Here is a 24,051-nt window from a genome sequence, read left to right as displayed (position 1 = left end):
GCAGGTTGTCACGCAGGCACGGTCACACAAGGAGGGGTGTGGGGCTACAGGCTCCCAACAGGACTGAAATGGAATTTTCTATGATAACATATCTATAGACAATGTATTTATACACCAAAAAAGAGTCTCAAAAACCAATATTCCCATGAGCAAGGAAATAGCCAGTGAGCGGCAGTTTCTAGTGAATGACATCAGCCCCAGGTAGGTCATGACTGAAACAGGTTAGCCATTAGTCTCATTTGTTTTTCGGAGCCGGTGGCATTCTTGTGGGCATTCTGGATAGCTGGAACAAGCTTAGACATGAACTCAAACAACTGAAGAGAAAAGAAGGTACAGAGTTGATGGACGCAAGATTGGACCACAGAGAAGCCCCTCCAACTACCCTTCCTGCCCTTGCCAGTCCTCACAAAGGTTGACAACTCTGCTCGGGCTGCAGTTCCTCTTTCTCCATAAACAGAAATCATTTCTTGAATAGTTAGCATTGCTTCTATTATTATTATTAGTCTTTTAATAAGTTAGTCTGTTAATAAGTTATGTACATAATAAAATTATCTGTCTTGTTAAAAAATAAAAGCACAAAGCCTTCATACCCTTAATATTAAACTGAAAAGGAATGGGGGTGTGGCATGATCTTGGACCCACATGGGCTGGCAATATGGGTCTCCATATTACTATTTAGTTTTAACTGGTTAAGCCTGATTTCCTCTTTCAAGGCTGCAACATCCATTTTAGGCATTTAAGCATTAACAAAGATTTAACATAAACATTAAAATATTCTGGGAGGAGCTCACATCATGATTTATTCCGATGATCCTCAAGCCCCTAGGGGAGTCTTTGTTTGAGGTCTGAACTCAGCAACTCGCTCACTTTGTTTTTCTTTCCTGTTCCCCAGAGTCCAAGTTTTCAAAGATTAGGAGAAAGAACAACTAGGTGAAAGCAGTATTTAAAGAGTTAAGCATTATATTTTAAGGGACTTTCTTGGGAGGTTACCAAAATTTTTTCCAGATTTACAGTCTATTTCCAAGTGATGTCATTGGAATTTAATTCTCCAAAGAAAAAATTTTGAAAATACTCTATTTAGCTTTGGGGGCTAGAAGAATGTGACCTACCTTGCATGAGGGTCTGCAGTACTTGCCCAACTCCAGTAGATTTAAGATCTGCACCTTTCATCTCATTGACTTGGCTGCATTTTCACAAATATGGCAGGTATATTTGTTTGGTATCACAGAAACAAGAGCGAACAGCTTGCCAAGTAAGATTGATCACTGTAACCTCAGGTTGAGATTGAAAAATAGACTCTTCTGACCTCCTTACCCTCACACTTTCCCAGTTTGCATCTTGACCCCCAAACTATCCTCCCTGTTACAGCCATACTTTCTATTATAGAAGTTTAATCATATTGCCCACCCCTGCTCCCACTCCTCATTAAAAAGTTTGATTACTCCATATCTCAAGATAACATCTTCAGTCTTTATCAAGACTTTCTATTTCGCATTCTCTCTGGCACGCTTTCTTAGATTCCTTTTTTCCCCTTCCTTACAGGCGCCCTGGCCAGGCCTGAGCCTCACTGGATGACTTGCACTCTAGCACATTTGTACTGTTACTGGACACAGGTCCGGCTGCCGGCCCCATGAAAAGGGAAGAAAAAATCCTCAGAAGTCAAATGGTTGGGGTTAGAAAGCAGATGTATTCAGCTGAAGGAGATGGGAGGCTATCCCACTTCAACGATTTACATTTACTGAGGGGTTTTTAAAGAAAGGGCTGAGGGAATGGAATGTGGGAGGTGGGAAGCAGGAGAGAAGATGTGAGTTACAAGGCGTCTGTTTCTATGGGTCAGGTACAAGGTCTCGCCAATGCCTCATCTGGTTTCTGTTCTTATCTTCGCTATTACCTCCGGTCCCTGCAAGATTTTGACTTGCGCCAGTGTACTTGGCGGTGCCCAAGGTCAGCTTTAGTCATTTGGCTTGATAATTTCTCAAAACTCTACAAGTCTCAAAGAAAGAACTGTTAGTTTTGCAGAGTACTAATTAGCTTCTCAGCCTTGTTTTCCCACTTAGCAAGCAAGATAAGAAAGTCAGGGGATGGGAAGAGTGGAGAGAAAAAAAAACTGTCCTTTTAAAAATCCTCTCCCCCTCCATAGTCCAGGCAGCTTTAAGTTCCAACATGGCTTCAGTCCTGCTCACTCCAATAGCACCTCTGCAATGTTGATCATACTTTGTTTCTCAGCTCGAAATTTCCTTCCAGTCTCACAAACTCCTGTCAAGTTTTAGCTCAAATGATGCCTCTCATTCACTTGATCTGATAATACTTCACATTTATACAGTGACTTGCAGCTTAAAAAGAACTTTTATTATCCATTTATTCATTGGATGATTACTATAGCCTGTGGAATATGCTGGAAAAGCATTAATATCTGTATTTTACAAATGAAAAGACAAAGAGTTGAAGAGAGGACAGATACAGCCTTGGAAAATGGTAGAGTTGAGATCTATCTCAGTTCCCTCCTTCTCCCTTGCCCCGACTGCTCTTTCAGCAAACTCCAACTCTGGGCTGGCTAATTCTAAAACCCAGCCTCTTCTACTTCTCTTCCTCTCAAAGTTGCAACTGACAGTCTGAACATTCTGAAGACGTCTCCACTGCTGGGTGCGAATTAACTCTAGCACTGGGCTCCTGAAAGGCAGAAAGAAGGCTTGGCTGACAGCAAACTCAGCAGTCCCTTGTATGCAAAATGACATTTTGGCCTTAGGCTTTTACTAAGTTACTTAGTCCTTGCTCCTTAAGAGTAAAAGTTTTCAGGCACTAGAGTGTAGAATTAAAAACAGCCAAACAGAATTAAGGACTGACCTACCACTTTATTAGCCTTCCAACACGCACGTGTACAGAGACATTCAACCTAATGCACTGTGATTTCACAGTTTCCCTCACCCCTCTTTCTGAACCCAAAAGAAATTCATTGTGCAATTTTATGAGACTGCAGCTGGAGAACTGGACAGAAACTATTTCCAGCTGTCTGTTGTGGCAGTTGGGAATTATAATTTGCATCACATTTTGTGGGGCAGAAGGCAGACATTATATTTGCAAAATGTGTTCAATTATTTATTCTTCACAACAGCAAAATTGCTATTTGTGTATTGTTGGGACTCATGACTAAATAGTTAAAAATAAAACAGATTTTATGAAATAAAAACTAGACATAAAATACATTCTATTTCTTAGTTGTATAGACATGTTAACTTTCTCATTCACTTAAACAACCAGATCTTAATCACTTGACCATTTATTCTGGATCCATTTTTCACTTTCAGCTGAAAATTTCAGGAGTAAATGTAAATATTGTCTCATGAAGGATTATGTAGTCAGTGAGTCCCAACTAACAGTTCAAACCAAATGATTTTACAGTTTAGTTTTAGCAGCTTAAGTAGGACTGAGGTGTACTGAAAGACCAGTTTGCAAAACTGTGGGTGACTTATGTCTACTTGGCATTGGAGAACATCACCTGCAGATGGTGAGGCTTCAAAAGTTGTATAAAAGAGCAGGCATCTTTTTTCAGTGATTGAACATTAAGTCTCTCCCTTTGAAAAAAGATAAGCTTTTTGTTGTTGTTGCCCAAAGAAGAAATCACAAACTACATATTCAGGTCCAGACAAGTTCTGGCTTGTCTTTTAAGAATGTTTTTAAGAGGTTTTGAAATATGATAACTTCCAAATTGTTAAATGTATCCTGAATTTGTACTTTTTTTGCTGCTCTTAAATGAGATAGAGTAGCATTAAATGAGTTAGACAGTATTGTAAAAATTTATTTAAAACATGGAGTTTTATGCTTTCTTTAGGGATGAGTTGTGTGGCCTTTAATAACACAAGTTTTGTTTATTTATTCATTTTTTAAATGTCCTTCCTTGTGCGAGGCTGCCCATAGAGTTACCCTTGTGAGGGGGGAGGTCTAAAATCAAGGCGAGGACAATCTAGCTACATGCTGGTTCATGGGGAGCTCAAAGGTATCAGCACAATTTCACGGATGTTGATTGAGCACATAGAGTTTGCCTAACCCTGTGCTTGGTCTTAGGTTAGATGCACAGTTGTATCGAGACACAATTATTACCTGTGAGGAGCTTACAATCTGCTTAGGTATGTATAAAAAATACTTGAAAGAAAATAATGTGAGATAACATCTGATAGTCAGAATTTGTGATATTGTAATAAATACAGTAGGAAGCTGGAGGAAAGAATTTGGGGGGTGTATCAGTCCATTTTCTGTTGCTTATAACAAAATACCTGGAACTTGGTAATTTACAAAGAAACCAAATTTATTTCTAAGTCATGCCTTTTTTTTCTCATTTCACTGTATGCAGTTAGAAGCAGCCACACAACCACTTGAATGCTTTGCTGCTTAGGTATTTCTTCCACCAAATACCCTAGATCATCACTCTTAAGCTCCACATTCCATAAAGACCTCCTTAGGCATAGACAAATTCAGCCAAGTTATTCACCAGTTTATAACAAGGGTGACCTTTGCTTCGGTTTCCAAGAAGCTCCTCATTTTCACCTGAGACCTCCTCAAAATGACCTTTACTGTTCATATTACTATCAGCATTCTGCTCACCACTAGTGCTTTAGTTTAAAGATCTCAATTGGCTTTATGATTCTAGAATAGGGCAGCATTTTTCCATAAAATAGAATAAATGTTCTAATGAGCTGAGCAGAAAGGGATGTTTTATAGACAGAAAGGACTGAAGAAAGCAGATACAAAGAACAAACATTGGATTGGTCATTCTGAAGTTACTTTGCTTGTAATGTGGGAACAAGGAGACAGAACAATAGAAAGATAACTGATTGGTTAACATCAGGTCATTTCAGGTTAGTTTTTGTCATGAGGACTAAAGCAGAGGGCACTTCACTACTATGTTGATTGAAGAATGAAACTAACCTGTTTGGGAAATTAAACTGTTATCTCTGTCTCTTGATTTCTCAGAAGGTCAGATAACAAGTCACTTTTGGTTTGGTGACATAAAACCTCACCATGGGTGACTCTATTTCGATTTTCAGTCTGGTCAGTTGGGGCCTAGTGCAGGAGCTTAGTCCCAAACAGGGGGCGGATGTAGTGAGTGCGTGGGATACTTTTTCCAAGTTGAACCTTTACATGTAGGATCTTGATATTATTCTCCAACTCCATCTCAATTGCTTCTCCATCAACTATTATCCATTCAAGTTATATCTTTGTATTGAATCAATTTACAGGTATATTTCCCTTAATCTATGAACATAAACAACTTCACACTATTCTGAAAACAAAAACAAAACCCCTTCTCCCCGGTTCCCATTCCAGTACTGTCCTACCTTCATTCTTCCATTCAGCAAACTTCTCAAATGGCCTTTCCATGCTGCTCCTTCCTTCTCCCATTCAGTTCTCAGCCTGCTGCACCTGCTGCTGTCTCTCACACCCAGGAATCTTCTGCTGATTGTTGGATCCAGCAGCCTTTTCTCCTTAAGTCTTCATCCTCCTCAACCTACCTGACACTGAACAGTACCTTTTTAAAAAACTTTTTAATATGGAATATTCTTAAATTTATATAAATGTTGTTTGGGTGCGTGTGATCCGAACCCTCGGGCGGGAGCGCCGCTGCGCTTCCCAAGCGGCGCACTATCCAGTGCGCCACCGGGCCGGCCCCTGAACAGTACCTTTTTAAAAAACTTTTTAATATGGAATATTCTTAAATTTATATAAATGTTGCAGAGATAGTACATGTAGTTACTATACACCTTTCATCAAGACTCCCTGTTAACATTTCTCTGCCCAAATTCTCCCATTTGAGAATAAGTTGCTGACATGATGTCCCATTACCTATTTTGGCTTTGATGTTTATTTACTAAGTATGAGACACGCTCTGACACAACCACATCAAAATCAGGAAATTAACATCGATACCTCACTACCAATTAATCCACAGACTCCATTCAAGTTCTGTCAGTTGTCCCAGTAATGTCCTGTATTGGACCAGGATCCACACAGGATTATGAATCACATTCAGTTAATCCTCTTTAATCTGAAACAGTCTGAGAGTGTTTGAGGATTACTGACCGTTTACTTTACGGACCATACCTCAGTTCAGGTTTCTCTGATATTGCCGCATGATTTATGCATTTTGGCAGGAACATATCACAGAAGTGACGCTGTGCTCTTCTTGCTGCATATCGGGAAACACATTGATCGGTCTCATTACTGGTGATATTCACTTTTGTGACATGGCTAAGACTGTTTCTGCTAGGTTTCTTCAGCATCAGGTAAATTAATAGGTATGTTATACTTATTAAATAATAAAAAATTAATAAGTAATTTGTGGAAGATTCCTTGAGGCTGTTTAAATATTCCTATTTGTCATCAAATTTTCACTCACCACATTTAGCATCCATTGATGATTCTTAGCTAAATAATTATTACTCTTTTGGCTGCAAATTGGTGATTCTTCTAATTCCATTATTCCATTTATTGTTTGGAATTCTACTGTAAAACAGAATGTTTCCTCCTTCCCTATTTATTTATTCATTTATATCATTATGGGCTCACGGATTCCTATTTTACTGAAGTGATTGCAATGTGATACTATCATCATTTGCTGCGCAAATTTTCCCAGACCTGGGAACTCCTTTAAACTAGTTCCTGTGTTCTTCTGACATACCTTCACCATTCTTTGAGCACTTTCTTTCAGGTACAACATGATGTTCCAGGTTCATCTTGTATTTTCCCTGACCCAGTCCTGAATTAGTTAGTAATTTCCTCAAGAAGGCCTGTTATTATTTTTTTTCTTCTTGGTTTGTTTGCTTCTGTTTTTGTTTTGTTTGAAGTGAAGAATGTATTTAGAAACCAAGATCTGGGTGCTAGGTGCACTTGTTGCTACTGGAGTGTTACTGTTTCTAGACCTTCTCAGCAGAATTAGGAGATATGTACACATATCTACACACACAGCTTAACTGTTTCCCCATCTTTCTCTACGTATATATTAAGTGCCATGGGTTCATTCTGGTACTTCTAATTCCTATCCAATAACACAGGGTTTATTCTTCCTTCCCCATTCCCATTATTCTCAATGTATTTATTTATTTGCTTAACCTGGTATTCAACCAAACTCCCAGGCCTTTGGCCCAAGCAAAGGGGAAGAGAAGTGTCTCAGTCTGTTTCATGCTACTATAACAGAATGCCACAGACTGAGTAATTTTTTAAAAATAGAAATTTAATTTTCAGTCTGGAGGCTGGGAAGTCCAAGATTAAGGCACTGGCATCTCTTGTGGGCCTTCTTACTGCATACTTATGTGTGGAAGTCTGAAGGACAAGAGAGGATGAGCGTTGAGTCCTCATATGGTAGAAGAGCAGAAGAGGGCAAACCCATTCCCACAAGCCCTTTTTATAACAGCATTAATCCATTGATGACCTAAACACTTCCCAAAAGGTCACATCTCCCAACAGTGTTGCATTGGGGATTAAGTTTTCAACACATGAATTTTGAAAGGGGACATATTTAAACCATAGCTAGGGGGTCAAAAAAGAAGGCCAGCTTGGTCTTAGACATGTTAGCCCCACCTTTTCTGGTTTTTCAGTACAAAGGTGGGCCACCAACATGCCTATTTCTCTCCCCTAAGTTGTAGATCCACATTTTCAGTGTTTTATACCCTTAATTGTTATGCTGACATTTGGTTGAAAACACAACTAGTTGTCTTTTCACCCCATACCTGTTCTTCCTTTAATATTTATCTTTGTCAGTGGCAGCACTGAGCTAAAAACCTCAGCTGTCTTTGAAATCTGTCACACAATTCCACCCGCACATACTATTTGGTGGGCCTGCCTTTGCTTACTCTGCTCTTTCCTACCACTACCTCCAGCCTCGTCAAGTTGGAGAACAAACCCACGACTCCTCAGTAATTTAATACACATTTATTGAATGTTTGCTATTTGCCAGGCTTGGTTCTAGCTACAGGGAAAACAAGATAATGGTTCATAGCTCAAGTTTCACCTCATTTATGAGATCTTTTTTGATGTTACAATTAGAAGCAACTCCTATCTTTTCATATAACTAAGACACTTAAAATTTTATATTTGTGTAGATATCTCTTTCTATGACTGAAAACACTTGAAAAGGTCTTTCAATTCATCCTTGTCTTCTCCGTACCTAGCACAGTGTCTTTTATCCAGTCATGGCTCAATGTTATGAGTAAACATTCATTTTGGGGACAGGGTCAAATCTGGTATCTGCTACTTCTTAAATAGCTTTTCAGTATATACCTTTCCATCCATCTTCTTTTTGTACAGTGAACAACTCTTTGTCATTGGTCTTTTTCCTCTCTAAATAATCCTTTATACTGTAAACTTCCTAAAACTGATCATGCCTTTTTGTTTAAAAAGCCTTCAGTGTCTCCTCATGGCTTTCAGAATCAAATCAAACCATTCAATGACTTCTACTATTGAGCTCTAACTTACTCTTCAACTTCACCTCCTATTTATCATCTTTCACTCCCATGCTTGTCACATGAGAATATTTGCTGTTTCAAGTAGCACCTTTCAAATGATTTTCCCTCATGCTGTAATGCTGTTTCCTTTTTGTCCACATTAATATTTTACTTGTCTTTCCAACACAACTTAAAGGTCATTTCTACCATGCCTCTTATTTCCAGGTTTCCCTTTTTCTTGCTCCTATGCACTACTGTGTCACTTGAATATTCTGCCCTGTATTATAATGGATAATTGTGCATACCTATCTCCTCAACTAGATTAGGAAATACCCTTAAGGCAGAAACCAATCTTTAAATACCAAGAGATTGGTATAATGCATTATATCCAATAGGCGCTCAAAAATGCATTATCAATTCAGTAGAGGACAGGCAAGGTTTCCATAGGTGATAATAAATCCAAGCAGGTGTAGATTCAGGTGTGAAAGCATTCAGGCAGAGACAAGAATGGCTAATCTGTAAGATGGTAAGTCTTAGCTGGCATTCAGTAGAGGACAGGCAAGGTTTCCATAGGTGATAATAAATCCAAGCAGGTGTAGATTCATGTGTGAAAGCATTCAGGCAGAGACAAGAATGGCTAATCTGTAAGATGGTAAGCCTTAGCTGGAGCAGATGCTGCATTAATACAGTGCTCGGGAGTGGAAAACTATGGCATCAGTGTGGCTCTACCCTACTGGAGTGTGACTTAAAATTAATAGGTACGTACTCTCCTATGTTGTATATTTTTATTTATTTTTTGTGTGGCTGGCTGGTAAGGGGATCCGAACCCTTGACCATGGTATTATAACACCACTCTGTAACCAACTGAGCTAACTGGCCAGCCCAATGTGCTGTATATTTTTAGATAAGCAACATCTAGGATAGGGAGTATGGAAAAGATTCCTCCCCCTACCCCCTACCCAAGAAATGCAAATTCTCAAGAAAAGGGAAGGAGAAATTCAACTCACTAATCACAGAATCCTTAGGGTTCTTCACTTTCAAAACAGCAATAAATTTACATTCAGCCCCTCCACTCCCCATTCCTTAGAGAATTAACCAGGTTATACCATGCATGTAAGCAATAAAAAACAACCCTTTTGCAGCTCCTTGCTTGACCACTTTTAAACAGTAGCTCATAAATTGAAAGCAAACACATCTACCAAGGCAAACCCTTGACTGTTTGATGAGGCAATCTAGAGACCCATCCTAGAAACACACGCCTCAACTCTTTCAGTAAGCTTTGCATAGCAGGTCAGATCCAAACCCCACATAGATGTTTTGTAAGTGTGTCTGCCATTACATACCTTAAGTAGTGGCCATTAGCCAAGGAACACGTCAAGAGTAGAAGGATCAATGAAATGCATTCGCTCCCTGTTTTTCTATTTCTCAATGAGAAACTAAATAAATCTTAATATCTCAAATACTTTAAGGTTTAATTATAAAGTACCATATACCTATAATGCATAGCAAACATTTTCTTACTCCCTTTACTGTAGGTCCATTAGGAAGTGCAGATTTGGCATATTGGCAATAACATATTAAAATGAAAAAAAAAAAGTGTTCTCTTTCCTCTCTTTACACTAAACCTGCTCTTCTTTGTATCTCCAAAATGTTCATGGTGTTCAAAACCAGCATACAAGTAGAATTGGAAATGAACAGGTTATCTTCCTTTGCAGTTACAACAGAAGATCCAAATCACAAAACTATTTCCAAGTTTTGCTGATCAGTTGGCAGTAAAGAATTTCACTGTTTCCACCTCACATTTTACTTATTCCTTAGCATTTAATAAATCTGACTTCCATACTAGTCACCTGAATGAACTTCTCCTTTCACTGAAGTTCTATGGTTTTCTCTGGGGCTCCATTCATCGCCCTTTCCTCATTCCACTTATTTCTGCTCTGTCAGCTTATCTTTTTCTCCTATTTCGATCACTGTAGATACACCAATGATTGATGAGGCTTCTTTCTTGATTTCAAGACTCAAATTATCAAATATTTTTGACATCAGCTATCTTGACTTCAGATTTAACATGTTGGTAAAAACACATTAAAAGAAAAGTGTTCTTTATTTTCTCTTCACCCTAAACCTAATTTTTCTTCTATATCCCTAAACTATTCATGGGATATGTGGTGATAAAAATATGTTCACAAATTTTCATACTCCTTTCTTGAAGAGATCGAGCTTGACAGTGTGGACTTAGTGATCCATTTTCTACAAGGGGAATATAGCAGAAGTGACAGTGTATTACTTCCAAGACTAGGTCTAAAAGACACTGTGGCTTCTTCTTTGCTCCCTCTTGGATTGCTCATTCTGCATTAAGACAGCTACCATGATGTGGGACACTCAAGCAGACCTATGGAGAGGTACAGGTGGTGAGGACCTGAGACCTCCGGCCAAGCAGTGAAAAACTGAGTACACCCATCACCACCATATGAAGGAACTTACTTGGAAGCAAATGCCCCAGCCCCATTTGAGCCTTCAGATGACTGCAGTCCCAGCCAACAGCTTGACTGCAACTTCATGAGAGACCTTGAGCCAGAGGCACCCAGCTAAGCTATACCTGGATTCCTGACTCACAGAAACTGAGAGATGATACGTTTGTAGTTTTAACTTGCTAAGTTTTAGGGTTTATTATCAGCAAATTGGTTACAGATAACTCAACATTTTAGTTGAACTTTCTTCCCAATCAAATCACACTCCTTCTGTTTTCTCAATGAATAATACCATCATTATACCTAGTATCCTAAATGAGAAACCTGGGAGCCATACTTTACTTTCCCTACCAATCACATAACTGAGTTGTCCTTTTTTGGTCTATTTACCACTTGAGCCCATCCCTACTCTTATTGCTTTAATTCTGAGCCTTTACCATTTTTCAATTACTACAACACAGCCTTCCAACTTTTCTCCCTCTCAACAGTGTTTCCCTCAGCCAGTGAGCGCACCGGTCATCCCTATATAGGATCCGACCCCACTGCGGGAGCGCTGCTGCGTTCCCAGTGCCGCACTCTCCCGAGTGCGCCACGGGCTCGGCCCCAGCAAGAGCTTTTTCAAACACGTATCTGATCATGTTATTTATTTTATTCAATTTCAGATTGGTTCCCACATTGCAAAGGATAAAATTCAGATGTCTTAGCCTGGCATGTCTCTCCCTGTCCTATAGTTTTCTCTCTCATCATGTTCAGAGTCTACACCTTTTCATATGCGGCTTGCTTTCTTCATAGAAGATCTTTCATTTTTCTGTTATAACCCCTACTCAGTTTTAAAGGACTTACCTCAGGGGGGAAAAAAAAAAGCTTTATATCAGAAAACCTTCCTCAACTAGCAGAACCTGATTATATGACTTTCTTAATATATGACAGCACTTATCACATAGATCAGAATTGTGTCCTGCACTAGAATGTGAGCTCCTGGAAAAAAAAAAAAAGAAAAAAACTATATATCTCTTTGATATCTACACATTCATTTATTCATGCATCCACTTTTTATCTACTGAGTAACTACATAACAGGTGCTATATTAGGTGTTTGTTATTTAATGGTGGACAAAACAAATACGTCCCTGTCCTTGCAGAGCTTGCAGTCTGTTTAAGAAAAAAGACAGTAAGTCAAATAAACAAATAAATATTGCGAGACCTGAAAAAAGAATGTTACAAGAGAGTAACAGTGGGGATCTACTTTAGATTGCATGGTACACAGTTCACTCAACACTTATTTTATTTTTTTTTAAAAAGATGACCGGTAAGGGGATCTCAACCCTTGGCTTGGTGTTGTCAGCACCACGCTCAGCCAGTGAGCAAACCGGCCATCCCTATATAGGATCCGAACCCGTGGCCTTGGTGTTATCAGCACCACACTCTACCGAGTGAGCCACGGGCCGGCCTCACTCAACACTTATTGAATTAAATTGTTTTCTAAGAGTTGTGTATAAGTTATACCTTCAACACTGAGGAATAAGTGGGCCAGGTTCATCACAAACTTGCTAACACTGAGTCCTATTTTTCTAAACATCTTTGCTCATATTACCGATGTCACTTCCTTGCTTATAAATTCTCAGTATTACAAATCAAGAAAAAGAACATAAAGCATGATCAAATATATGTTAAAAGGTTTCATTAAGCACAAGTTGAAAACTAACTTTATATATTATCAGAGTTATTCAAACATATGGCTAAGATATTTTCAAAATAATAATTTATAAGGTCACGCATTTTACTATGTAAAAAGTAATATTAAAAAAATGACAGCCAAATCTTTCTGGTATTCAGAAGACTGAAGCAAGCACTGTCCAGTTTTTTTTTTTTTTAAAAAGAGCAAATTCCAAGGGAATCCTTGCCTCTTCCTTGGCTCATAGCCAAATTATTCACAACTAAAACATTTCTGGGATATGTGACTTAAAAGTTAAAAAAAAAAAATGCTCAGTGTTTTAAAAAAGGGAATGGCAGGATGAGGAAATGATGTATTGAAATACATATAACAATTTTTACTAATAATTACCTATTAAATAATTTTAAAAAATTTTATAACTGACCCCCAAATCAAAACAAAACAAAATACAGTACTTGAAGATAAAAATTTTCAACTTTTACTTACATTTGAGAAGTTTTTAGGCCTGATTTCTTAAAGTAACATAGAACACATAAAAAAACTCCAAATCAAAGCAAATATTGTCTTAGATTACAAAATTTGCATTTTGCAAATGATGCAAATATTACTGAAAATTTTAGTGCTCATTAAAGAACTGGGTTACAAAAATTAAACAAGTCCATCCCTTCTTAAGTCCAAATCTGCTACAGTAACACAGCTGATTATGCTCTTTTCTGAATTCATCTCTGCAGTCCTGAAAAATTAAAATTAATCAGAGAGATGAGGAAAAAAATAGTTTATGCTTTACCATATTAACCTTGTCAGTTAGAACAAACTTTTTTCTGGAAAACACAGTCACTTCCTTGCTTTCAGTAGTGTATTACAATACTCAGCTGAAATCTGTGCCAGAGACAGGAACATTTGTCATCAAAACTGTTATATCACAAGTATTTTTTTTTTTTGTCTTTTTCGTGACCGGTAAGGGGATTGCAACCCTTGGTGTGGTGTCACCCGCACCGCACTCAGCCAGTGAGCGCACCGGCCATTCCTATATAGGATCCGAACCCGCGGCAGGAGTGTCGCTGCGCTCCCAGTGCTGCACTCTCGCGAGTGCGCCACGGGGTCGGCCCATATTTTTTTTTTTTTTTTTTTTTTAACAAACTGATAGTTACCTAATAAGAAAATGTTAACTTGTGACTTTTCAGAGGCAGAGAATTCTTCATTTTTATTTTTGTCTTCTGCAATGAAATTTCACCAAATTTTTAAATGTATTAACTTTATTAACCTGCAACAATGATGATTTTAAAATAATACATAAAAACTGTTAAAACAGGTCAGAAGCAAGGTTTACAATGGTCAGAATTATCCAACAATTGCAATATTTAAACTTCTGAACCAGACTGGCAGTATGGCTCAAATCATTAACAGAATACATAATGATAAATGCAGTTCCTGAAAAAAAGCAAATTAGTTTCCTATGTACAATTTTTAGAAAAGGCCTATTGTAAAAATATTTTTCTTCTTTACGTATTTCCCTGCCACAACAAAGTAAAACATATCTAGGTTCCCCTCAAACCTCAAGGGTGAAGAGCCTAACATTCCATTTTAGTTGAAACATTCCTTCACAAAGCTAACATATTTTTTCAAGGCACTCTAAGAACTCTCAAGGATACCAAAGGAAAAATGTTTCTCTTGCCTACTGATCTTTTAGGCATATTTCCCTTCAAACTTTTCTAAATTAAACATTGTTATAACTGGTTTCTCTGAAGTTTCATTTCCTATGGTACAATCCTTAAGTTAATTTTCTTTTATTTGGAACCACTCCTTCATTTTCAGCTTGCTGAGCAGGCAAGCAACTGCTTTTGGTTTCCATGGAAACTGGATTCCTGCGGCTGCGTGTAGGCATTCTTGTTCCTCCAACCTAAGAGATGAAGCGAAGAACAGAATAGCTTAATGCATCTACAGCAGACCTATACACAGTCTACTCTGTATTATTTACACATGTACTAATCACCTGTGAAAGATCCTTTATACTTTTTTATTCCCTAGCCACCTGGCTGTTTCTAAACAGGTTTTAACCTGACAATTATAAAGTACTAAACTTTCAAATGACAATCAGGGAAGGGAATAGATGAGGGCAGGTGGAGAGAAGTGAGCAGGGAAACTACTCTCCATGTTAAATTTGGAATCAGTTGAAAGGTTAAATTAGAAAATGAGGGAATGACAGGCCTTTTGAGCAAGGTGTTTGCAATAGTTAAGCTGAAGGGCAAGACAAAGAAAGAAATGCAAAATATGAAGGGAGGAAAAGGAAATACAGATTACAGTTGGAGGTTAGAGGTGGTAAAAAAGAAGAAATTACGTGGACAAAAAAGGAGGATAGAGAATAAAATAAGGAAGATAAGGAAAGAAAATGGAGAAAGAGACAAAAGAGTAACAAAGAAGAGGAGTCCAAGAGAGAAGAAGAAAAAAAGAATAAACATGAAAGAAAGGAAGGGAAGAGAGAAGAAACCACAAGTAGAGAGGAAAAATTGAAGGGCTGAAAGAAGAGTGAGAAAGAAATAAGAAAAGGGGAAGGAAGACTAGAAGGGAATGCAAAGGTGGGCAAAGAAGAAGGGAGGCTGCCGGAGACTTCGCTGTGGTGCTGGCTTCACGTCTACTCTTCCTCACCCTCACTTTCTAGCTCACATAGTTTAGGGAAGAGAGAAGGTCTATTCTTAGGACACAATCCCTTGTTAATCCTAGTCCTGTAAAAGATGCCTTCTGGAAATGTTGTCGCCTCCTTGGCTGCTGAGAGCGCATTTAAAAAAGGGTAATGGAGAAGGCCATGCATCACAGAGAAGGACCAAAGCTGTGTCACCTGAAACCATTTCCACAGAACCTGCCCACTTTTGCCTCTATATCCTAGCCAACTTGAACCCTTTCTGTTTCTTCACATCCTGTCCAGTGAACTCCAGGCCTGGGAATGATGGGTGACACTGTAACTCCAAGTACACTCTCCCATATTCCTAGCCCCACTGACACAGTACTGGCATTGCTCCAAGGGGCTACTGGCTCACTAAGAATGGATGAGACCCCAGCTTCCCTCACCTAATATCTACTATCTCTTTAAAGGGAATTTTTTGGTTTACGATTACATGGCCAGAAAGGACAAATGAGTAGGGATTTGAGTCTGCCAGTCTGTCTGTCCATCTGAATCAGATGAACTTTTGTAACATACTCATTAGAACAGTGCTACAATTTTTAGATTATCTATACCACTCCCCACACTGCTGGTATTTCCTATAAAGGTACACTGACCACACTAATTGTATCTACTACATCTTTGAAGAAAGAAAACATTTTGAAAACTTCCATTGCAAGATTATATGTGTGTGAGTGTGTGTAATGAATGTTTATTACAGCAGTTGTAGAAGGAGAAAAGGGATAAGTATGGACTCTGCAAAAAGAATGGAAGCAGAAATCAGAAGTCTCACAGGAAGCAAATGAGACCCTTCAATATAATTTCTGCTCTATGTAGTAGGGAGGCAGATGCAGGTTCTACTGCAGTATCTCTTAGGTTTAGTGCCTACGGCATTATACAAGGATGAGATCTGAGTTCAGGTGGACGAGTGACTATGGGATCACATTAGAGGCAAAAACATTTGTTGTCTGATCTTTTCCCATTGCTGCTAAGGCTAGAATCCCTATCTGCTTTTACCTTAGTTGGAACTAGAAAGTCCCATTCCCTGGCCTAGCTTGGAGAAAGGGAGGAAGAAGGGGTAATTCCCACCAAATGTAGGGCTAGACTGTGGGGAGGTGAATAAGAGATCACCAAAATCCTTCCATTGGCTTTCAAAAATATATCAAACCAAGTGCTAATTATTTAATTGTCTACTGTATCTAATGCTGGTCTGTACAACAACCTGGGCCTGGATAAACTTACTAATAAGCATTTTCCCCAGACTGAATGCATACAGCATCTTAAAATATACAAATCAAGAAGTGCTCAGTAATATACATATAATTGGACTGTTTTTAAAATTTTTTTTAATTTATTTTTTTATTTATCATTATACAATGTAGTTAATTTTTGCGGGCCCTTTATTAATTCCTCCCTTTCTCCTGTCTGTCTCCCCCTTTCCCACCCCCATGGACATCATAGCTGTGCTCTTCTCTTAACAAATTCAAGGAATTATTGTGACTGCTGTGTCTTTTTTTGCCCCCATTTAGTTGTTTGCTTATTTATTTTTATTAGCTCCCACATACAAGTGAGAACATGTGGTATTGCCCTTTCTGTGCCTGGCTTATTTCACTTAACATAATTTTCCCTAAGTTCATCCATGTTGCTGCGAATGGCAGTATTTCATTCTTTTTTATAGCAGAGTAGTATTCCATTGTGTAGATATACCACATTTTCCTTATCCACTGGTCCAGTGACGGGTATTTAGGCTGGTTCCAACTCTTGGCTTTGGTAAATAGAGTTGCAATAAATACGGGAGTACAGGTATCCCTTCAACATGATTATTTCCATTCCTTTGGGTATACACCCAGCAGTGGGATTACTGGATCATATTGCAATCTATCTGTAGTATTTTGAGGAACCTCCATACTGTTTTCCATATGCCTGCATCATTTTACAGTCCCACTGACACTGTAGGAGGGTTCCCCTTTCTCTACATCCTCATCAGCATTTGTTATTCTCAGTCTTTTGGAATTAGCCAGCCTAACTGGAGTGAGATGATATCTCAATGTGGTTTTGATTTGCATTTCCTGAATGCTGAGTGATGTTGAGCACTTTTTTCATGTGTCTGTTGGCCATTCGTATATCTTCCTTTGAGAAATTCCTTTGAGCCTATTCAGCTCCTTTGCCCATTTATTAATCAGGTTACTTGTTTTTTTGCTGCTAAGTTGTTTGAGTTCCTCATATATTCTGGATATTAATCCTTTGTCAGATGTGTATTTTGTAAATATTTTCTCCCACTCTGTTGGTTGTCTTTTTGCTCTGTTAATTGTCTGTTTTGTTATGTTTATGTGATCAAATCCTTAACACACAGAATTTCTCCTTTTCCAAATATATTGTTTTGTTATTGTACTAAAGCACATTTTGGGCCACATTATTAAAAAGATCAAATCACTAAAGTATTCCCAAAGCATAAAGCACTCCACATTATTTTTAGTGACAGTCTATATCAACAAGGAAAGTATAAGAATATTACTCATTTCCTTTGAGTTGATTTTGGTATACGGTGAGAGGTACAGGTCCAGTTTCATTCTTCTACATATGTATGTCCAACGTTCCCAGCACCATTTATTGAAAAGGCAGTTTTTTCTCCAATGTATGTTCTTGTTGCCTTCATCAAAGATAAGTTAGCTGTAAGTATGTGGATTGATTCCTGGGTTTTCTATTCTGTTCTGTTGATCTGAGTGTCTGTTTTTATGCCAGTACCATGCTGTTTTGGTTATAGTAGCTTTGTAATATACCAAAATCAATTCAAAATATATTAAAGACTTCAATTTAAGACCTAAAACCATAAAATTACTAAAGGAAAACAAAGGGGCAACACTCAAGGAAGTAGGACCAGGCAAAGGCTTTATGAATAAGACCCCAAAAGCACAAACAACAAAAGAAAAAATAAACAAATGGGATTATATCAAACTAAAAGCTTCTTCACAGCAAGGGAACAATCAACAGAGTGAAAAAACAACCTACAGAATGGGAGAAAATATTTGCAAACTACATATCTGACAAGGGATTAATATCCAGAATATACAAAGAACTCAAACAACTATATAGTAAAAAAGCAAATAATCCAATTAAAAAATGGGCAAAGGAGCTGAACAGACATTTTTCAAAGGAAGACAGGTCCATGAAAAAATGCTCAGCATCACCAGTCAATAGAGAAACGCAAATCAAAACCACATTGAGATATCTCACCCCAGTTAGACTGGCCATTATTAAAAAGACCAAGAACAACAAATGCTGGTGAGGATACAGAAAAAGGGGAAGTCATCTACACTGCTGGTGGGACTGTAAATTAGCACAGCCATTATGGAAAACAGTATGGAGTTTCCTTAAATAACTACAGATAGAACTACCATATGATCCAGCAATCCCATTATGGTATATATCAAAAGGAATGGAAATCATCATGTCGAAAGGATACTTGCACTCCCATATTCACGTTAGCTCTATTTACAATAGCCAAAATATGGAACCAACCTAAGTGTCCATCGTCAGACAACTGGCTAAGGAAAATGTGGTATATATACACAATGGAGCACTACTCAGCCATAAAAAAGAATGAAATTCTACCATTTGCAGCAACATAGATGAGTATGGAGAAAATTAGTGAAATAAGCCAGACAAGGAAAGAGAAATACTGCACGTTCTCACTTATAACTGGGTGGTAAGAAAGAAGGAAAGAAAGACAGGAAGGAAGGAAGGAAGGATAGAAGGAAGGAAGGAAGGAAGGAAGGAAGGAAGGAAGGAAAGAAGGAAGGAAGGAAGGAAGACAGACAGAAAGACAGGAAGACAGGAGGACAGGAAGACAGACAGAAAGACAGACATTAAGAAAGGATGAAAGAAAGAAAGAAAGAAAGAAAGAAAGAAAGAAAGAAAGAAAGAAAGAAAGAAAGAAAGAAAGAAAGACAAAAAGACAGGAAGACAGACAGAAAGACAAACATTAAGAAAGGATGAAAGAAAGAAAGAAGAAAGAAAGAAAGAAAGAAAGAAAGAAAGAAAGAAAGAAAGAAAGAAAGAAAGAAAGAAAGGACCACAACAATACGTTGAACTTTTAGAAGGAGAGAACAAACCTAAGGATACTAGAGTTGAGGGGGAAGAAGGGAGGGGTTGAGGAGTGATAGGTCAGGTAAAGAGGGCAAAAAGAAAAATCACAATGTGTAATAATGAATATGCTAATAATAATAATTTTTAAAAAAGAATATTACTCATTTCTTTTTTAGAAATACCTTACACAAACATAACATCTATACTTTCACTTAAAGTTGTTCAGTGCCAAGGTATTAAACTGTTCATTTTCACTAAAAAGGAATAAGCCACCCACACACAGAATTATACGTTATAGGTGGGAGACTATAATCAGTGTTTCTGAATTAAAAGGAAATCATTCTGAGAAAGAACATAGATCCTTCAAAAACAGTTCTTCAATTATTATTTTTAAGTTACTTAAGAAAAGCTTTCCTTAGGAGGTTATAAAAATCATTATTTATATTGATTTAAACTGGAAATACCATTTCAAGCTATTTTATCTACAGTTTCAGGTGGTTAACAACTAACTTTGTCCATTCTTTCACCTGTCCCAACTAGTTAACCACATTTATACTTTCTTGGCCAAAGCTAACAGGTATGCACAAGGAATTCTCATTTCTTTTTTTTTTTTTTTAAAAAAGATGATGGGTAAGGGGATCTTAACCCTTGACTTGGTGTTGTCAGCACCACGCTCAGCCAGTGAGCGAACCGGCCATCCCTATATGGGATCCGAACCCGGGGCCTTGGTGTTATCAGCACCGCACTCTCCCGAGTGAGCCACGGGCCGGCCCAAGAATTCTCATTTCTAAAAGGATCCTCCCAAACAGTAACATTAAGGAGGAGAACTCAACATAAACAAACAAACTCATTCACTGTAAGTTATTAAAAACTCCTCAGTATTTGCATTTCAGCTATTTCTCAAAAGGACTCGAGGACATTTACAGATTTAGTATAATATAGGAAGAAAAAAGAACAGAATACCCCCAAAATACACAAGTGATAGATGACCTAGGGCAACCATATTGAGAAGATTATAGAACTCAGACAATAATTTTGACTCAAAGATATTTGGCAGCAGGAAAGGAAAATACACTGGGTTTTTGTTTTCTGAACATTCATATTCATTTGTAGAGAGCAAAACTTTTCCTACAACTAAACTCAAACTGGAATTTCTTACACAATATAAAGAATGAGTGACATGGTGGAGAATATCTCTAGCCATGGCCTTCCAAATTTCAGACAGAGAAATGTCATTCAACTAATATATCTGAGAAGGATTCCATACAGAGTAACATTAACTGTAATTCAATAAATATTAAGTTATACGATACTTAGCAAAACATAATTTAGTCCTTAATACTTTAGTTGTATTTTTACTAAGGCTCTCCATTCACTAATTACTAACACTTGCTTTATTATTTTTCCATATTCTACTTATCAATTTTTAATTATATAATCATTTTATTGTACGCATTCTTCTGCAAATTGTCTCAAATATTTAATAAAATGGAAGAGTATGCATAAACAAAAATTACAAGAAAAATGCAACTTTGCTTTTCATGGGAACACAGATTTAACTATGTGGATGCCTTATTCATGCACTCACTGGGCAAGCTAATAGAATTTTCTTTAGCTGACTTACAAATCTTAGAAAAATAGAAAGTTCCACTGACATAAAGGTTGGACTCAGTAGAACATACAACTTTACCTACCCTTGCTATGGATATAGTTTTTAGAATGCTTCTGTGATTGATATGGCAAATGTGGACATAAGGACCCAATATTGTATAGTCAGTGAAATACATAAATAATAATGAAACATTTCTTTTTTTTTTTCTTCTGACTGGTAAGGGGGTCGTAACCCTCGGCACGGTGTCATCTGCACCATGCTCAGCCAGCGAGCCCACGGCCATCCCTATATAGGATCCGAACCCGCTGACTCGGCGCTACTAGCATCGCACTCTCCCAAGTGAGCCACGGGGCTGGCCCATGAAACATTTTTTTTTTTGTTCTTTTTGAGACCGGCCGCACCGCGCTCAGCCAGTGAGTGCTGTGAGCGCACCGATCATCCTTATATAGGATCTGAACCCGCGGCAGGAGCGCTCCTGCGCTCCCAGCGCCGCACTCTCCCAAGTGCGCCACGGGCTCGGCCCCCATGAAACATTTAACTTTGAAAAAGATCTTACCTTTTGTTGCACTGAAGGACCCAGTGATTTAGGTGGAAAAGTACAAGGTATTCTTCCATGATGGATATGATATGGTAATAAGAGACTGGGATCTAATGGGACCCAGGGAACTGAGAGAGTGGAAGGTACACCAGGAAGGCCACAATGAGTTTTATGCAAATTGTATGCTGTCCTAGTAACTTTTCCATCAGAGGTCTTGTAGATCAGGAGTGAAGAATCTTCTGCTGCATGAGACAGTAAGTAGGAACCCTCCTGCAAGCTAAATTCACATAATGAAACTCAACTCATTGGCTCACTGTATCAATTTCAACAGCATGTTATTAATCATAACCTATTAGTAAAATTAAAAACAATTATGGGAATGGAACACCACCTCTAAAAATACTTTTATGACCAAATAAGGTTTAAGAACTCTTTTAAACTATTTTCATGCCTTTTGGACAATTTTAATTCTTATTCCAAAGTTCAGAATATCCTATTATTTTCTTTTTACTGTTGTATCAGTCAATTTGTGAGTTTTCAATCATTTAATGGGAAACAAATAGTCTGCCTACTTCTCTAATCCATGGAAAAAAAATACTTATACTGAAGAGTATTCTCACAGTGTTTATGTTCATTTAAAATTACACCTACTTTGTACCTAATAAAGATAGGTGAATAAAGATACAAAAGTGAGTGTGACACAATACTACACTGAATAACTACTACTCCATATCCATTTTCTCATTAAATCCTCCACAACAAACCTTCAAGGCACAGTATTAATTATTAATCCCATACTGGAGATAAATAAACAAGTTAGAGATGCTAAGCAATTTGCCCAAAGTTCTGAGTATAGGAGGGCTTGGATACAAATCCAGACAGTCAAACACCACAGTCTATACCCTTAATGATGATTCTCTACTATCACAATAATCAGTTATGTCAAACATTTTTCCTTCCTCCTTAGAAAGATTTAAGGGATTCAACGTATCACCAAAGAGCTAAAGAGATATGATTAATATACTGTTTTTCTTGGGATTACATACTTCTCTGGATCAAAGGGCCAAGGAGAACATCAGTTCTTTCCTACAATATATTATTAGAAATAAAGATAATCATACTTTATATAAATCTGCCTACAAACCTAATAAGTTACATTTCCACTAACTTTTTAAACTGAAAAGTAATAGGTTTTGACAAAGGAGGTCCAGAGAATTATTCTTATCCTCTGGACAATTTTTTTCCCAATCACTTTCACACTTACATATAATGAGATGAATAACAACCGATTTGATAGTAGGAACAAATAGCATTTCAAAGATTGATGTTTTTTTTCCTTTTTGTGTGTCCGGCAACGGATCGCAAACCTCAGTGTCGCGCCCGTACCGGACCGGGACCGGCAACGGGATCACAACCCTCGGTGTTGCTCCCACACCTCGCTCAGCCAGTGAGCGGGAACCGGTCTGTATGTGGGATCCGAACCCTCGGCAGGAGCGCCACCGTGCTCCCAAGCGGTGCACTGTAGCAGTGTGCCACCGGGCCGGCCCAAAGATTGATGTTTTATCAATGAAAAATCATGTAACTTTACCTTCACTAAAAATGATGAAAGCCTTGGTTCACCAAAAAATGTATTTAATTCATGGAGAATGAGACAGTCTAGTGAGGAGTATCTGACAAGTGCCATACCAATGTACCTGGATGGATATAAATGACAGAAGACAGAATAATGGCTTGCTAAAAATGTTTGTCCCAAACCCTGGGGCCTGTGAATATGTTATGTGGCAAAGGGGAATTAAAGTAGCAGATGAAATTAAGGTTGCTAATTAGGGGTGTGTGTGTGTGTGTGTGTGTGTGCGTGTGTGTGGCTGGCCAGTACCAGGATCCAAACCCCTGACCTTCGTGTTATAACACTGCATTCTAACCAACTGAGCTAACCAGCCAGCCCTTAATCAGCTAAATCTAAAATGGTGAGATTTCCCTGGATTATATGAGCGGGCCCAATGTAATCACAAGAGTCCTTAAATGTGGAAGAGGGAGACAGAAGAGACTCAGAGAAATATGTGACTGTAGAAGAGGTCACAGTGATGTGATTTGAGACTCAACTGAAAATGGAGGAAGAGAGCTACAAGCAAGGAATGCAAGTGGACTCTAGAGGTTTCCAAGGCAAGGAAACAGATCCCATCCAGAGCCTAAAGAAAGAATGCAGTCCTTTTGATGCTTTGATTTTAATCCACTGAGACCTGTTAGACTTCTGACTTACATAATGAAGATGATAAATTTGTGTTGTTTTACAAAACTAATTTTGTGGTAGTCAGTTACAGCTGCAATAGAAAACTAATATACAAACTAAGATATTGATAATAAAATTTCAAAAAGCATTTGGCAAATTTCCTATATAAGCACTGTGCTTCATATAAAGAACAGAATATATAAAATAAAAATTGAAAATAGGGATGGTCAGTTAGCTCAGCTGGTTAGAGCATGGTGTTATAACACCAAGGTCAAGGGTTCGGATCCCTGTACCTGCCAGCCACCAAAAAAAAAAAAAAAAAAAAAAAAAAAAAAAAAAAAAAAAA

The 24,051-nt window shown here is 38.0% G+C and overlaps 1 protein-coding gene across 3 annotated transcripts in view; it reads right to left on the bottom strand.

The window, feature by feature from the left end:
• Nucleotides 1-13,757: 13,757 nt before the first annotated feature.
• Nucleotides 13,758-24,051, bottom strand: part of ICE2 (interactor of little elongator complex ELL subunit 2) — a 50,601-nt gene continuing 40,307 nt past the window's right edge. The window contains exons 15-16 of one of the 3 annotated variants that reach the window (XM_008580350.1): nucleotides 21,494-21,752; nucleotides 13,758-14,480 (exon numbers count right to left, since the gene is read on the bottom strand). In XM_008580350.1, coding sequence (XP_008578572.1) covers nucleotides 14,352-14,480; nucleotides 21,494-21,752 — 388 coding nt within the window. In that variant the 3' untranslated portion in view covers nucleotides 13,758-14,351. Of the gene's footprint in view, nucleotides 14,481-21,493; nucleotides 21,753-24,051 lie in introns of those variants that run through there. The other 2 variants (XM_008580351.1, XM_008580353.1) reach the window with 2 other exon arrangements.

The sequence above is a fragment of the Galeopterus variegatus genome, unplaced genomic scaffold (assembly GCF_000696425.1).
Source record: "Galeopterus variegatus unplaced genomic scaffold, G_variegatus-3.0.2 Scaffold2072, whole genome shotgun sequence".
NCBI classification, from domain to species: Eukaryota; Metazoa; Chordata; class Mammalia; order Dermoptera; family Cynocephalidae; genus Galeopterus; species Galeopterus variegatus.
This window is presented reverse-complemented; position numbering and strand designations above follow the sequence as displayed.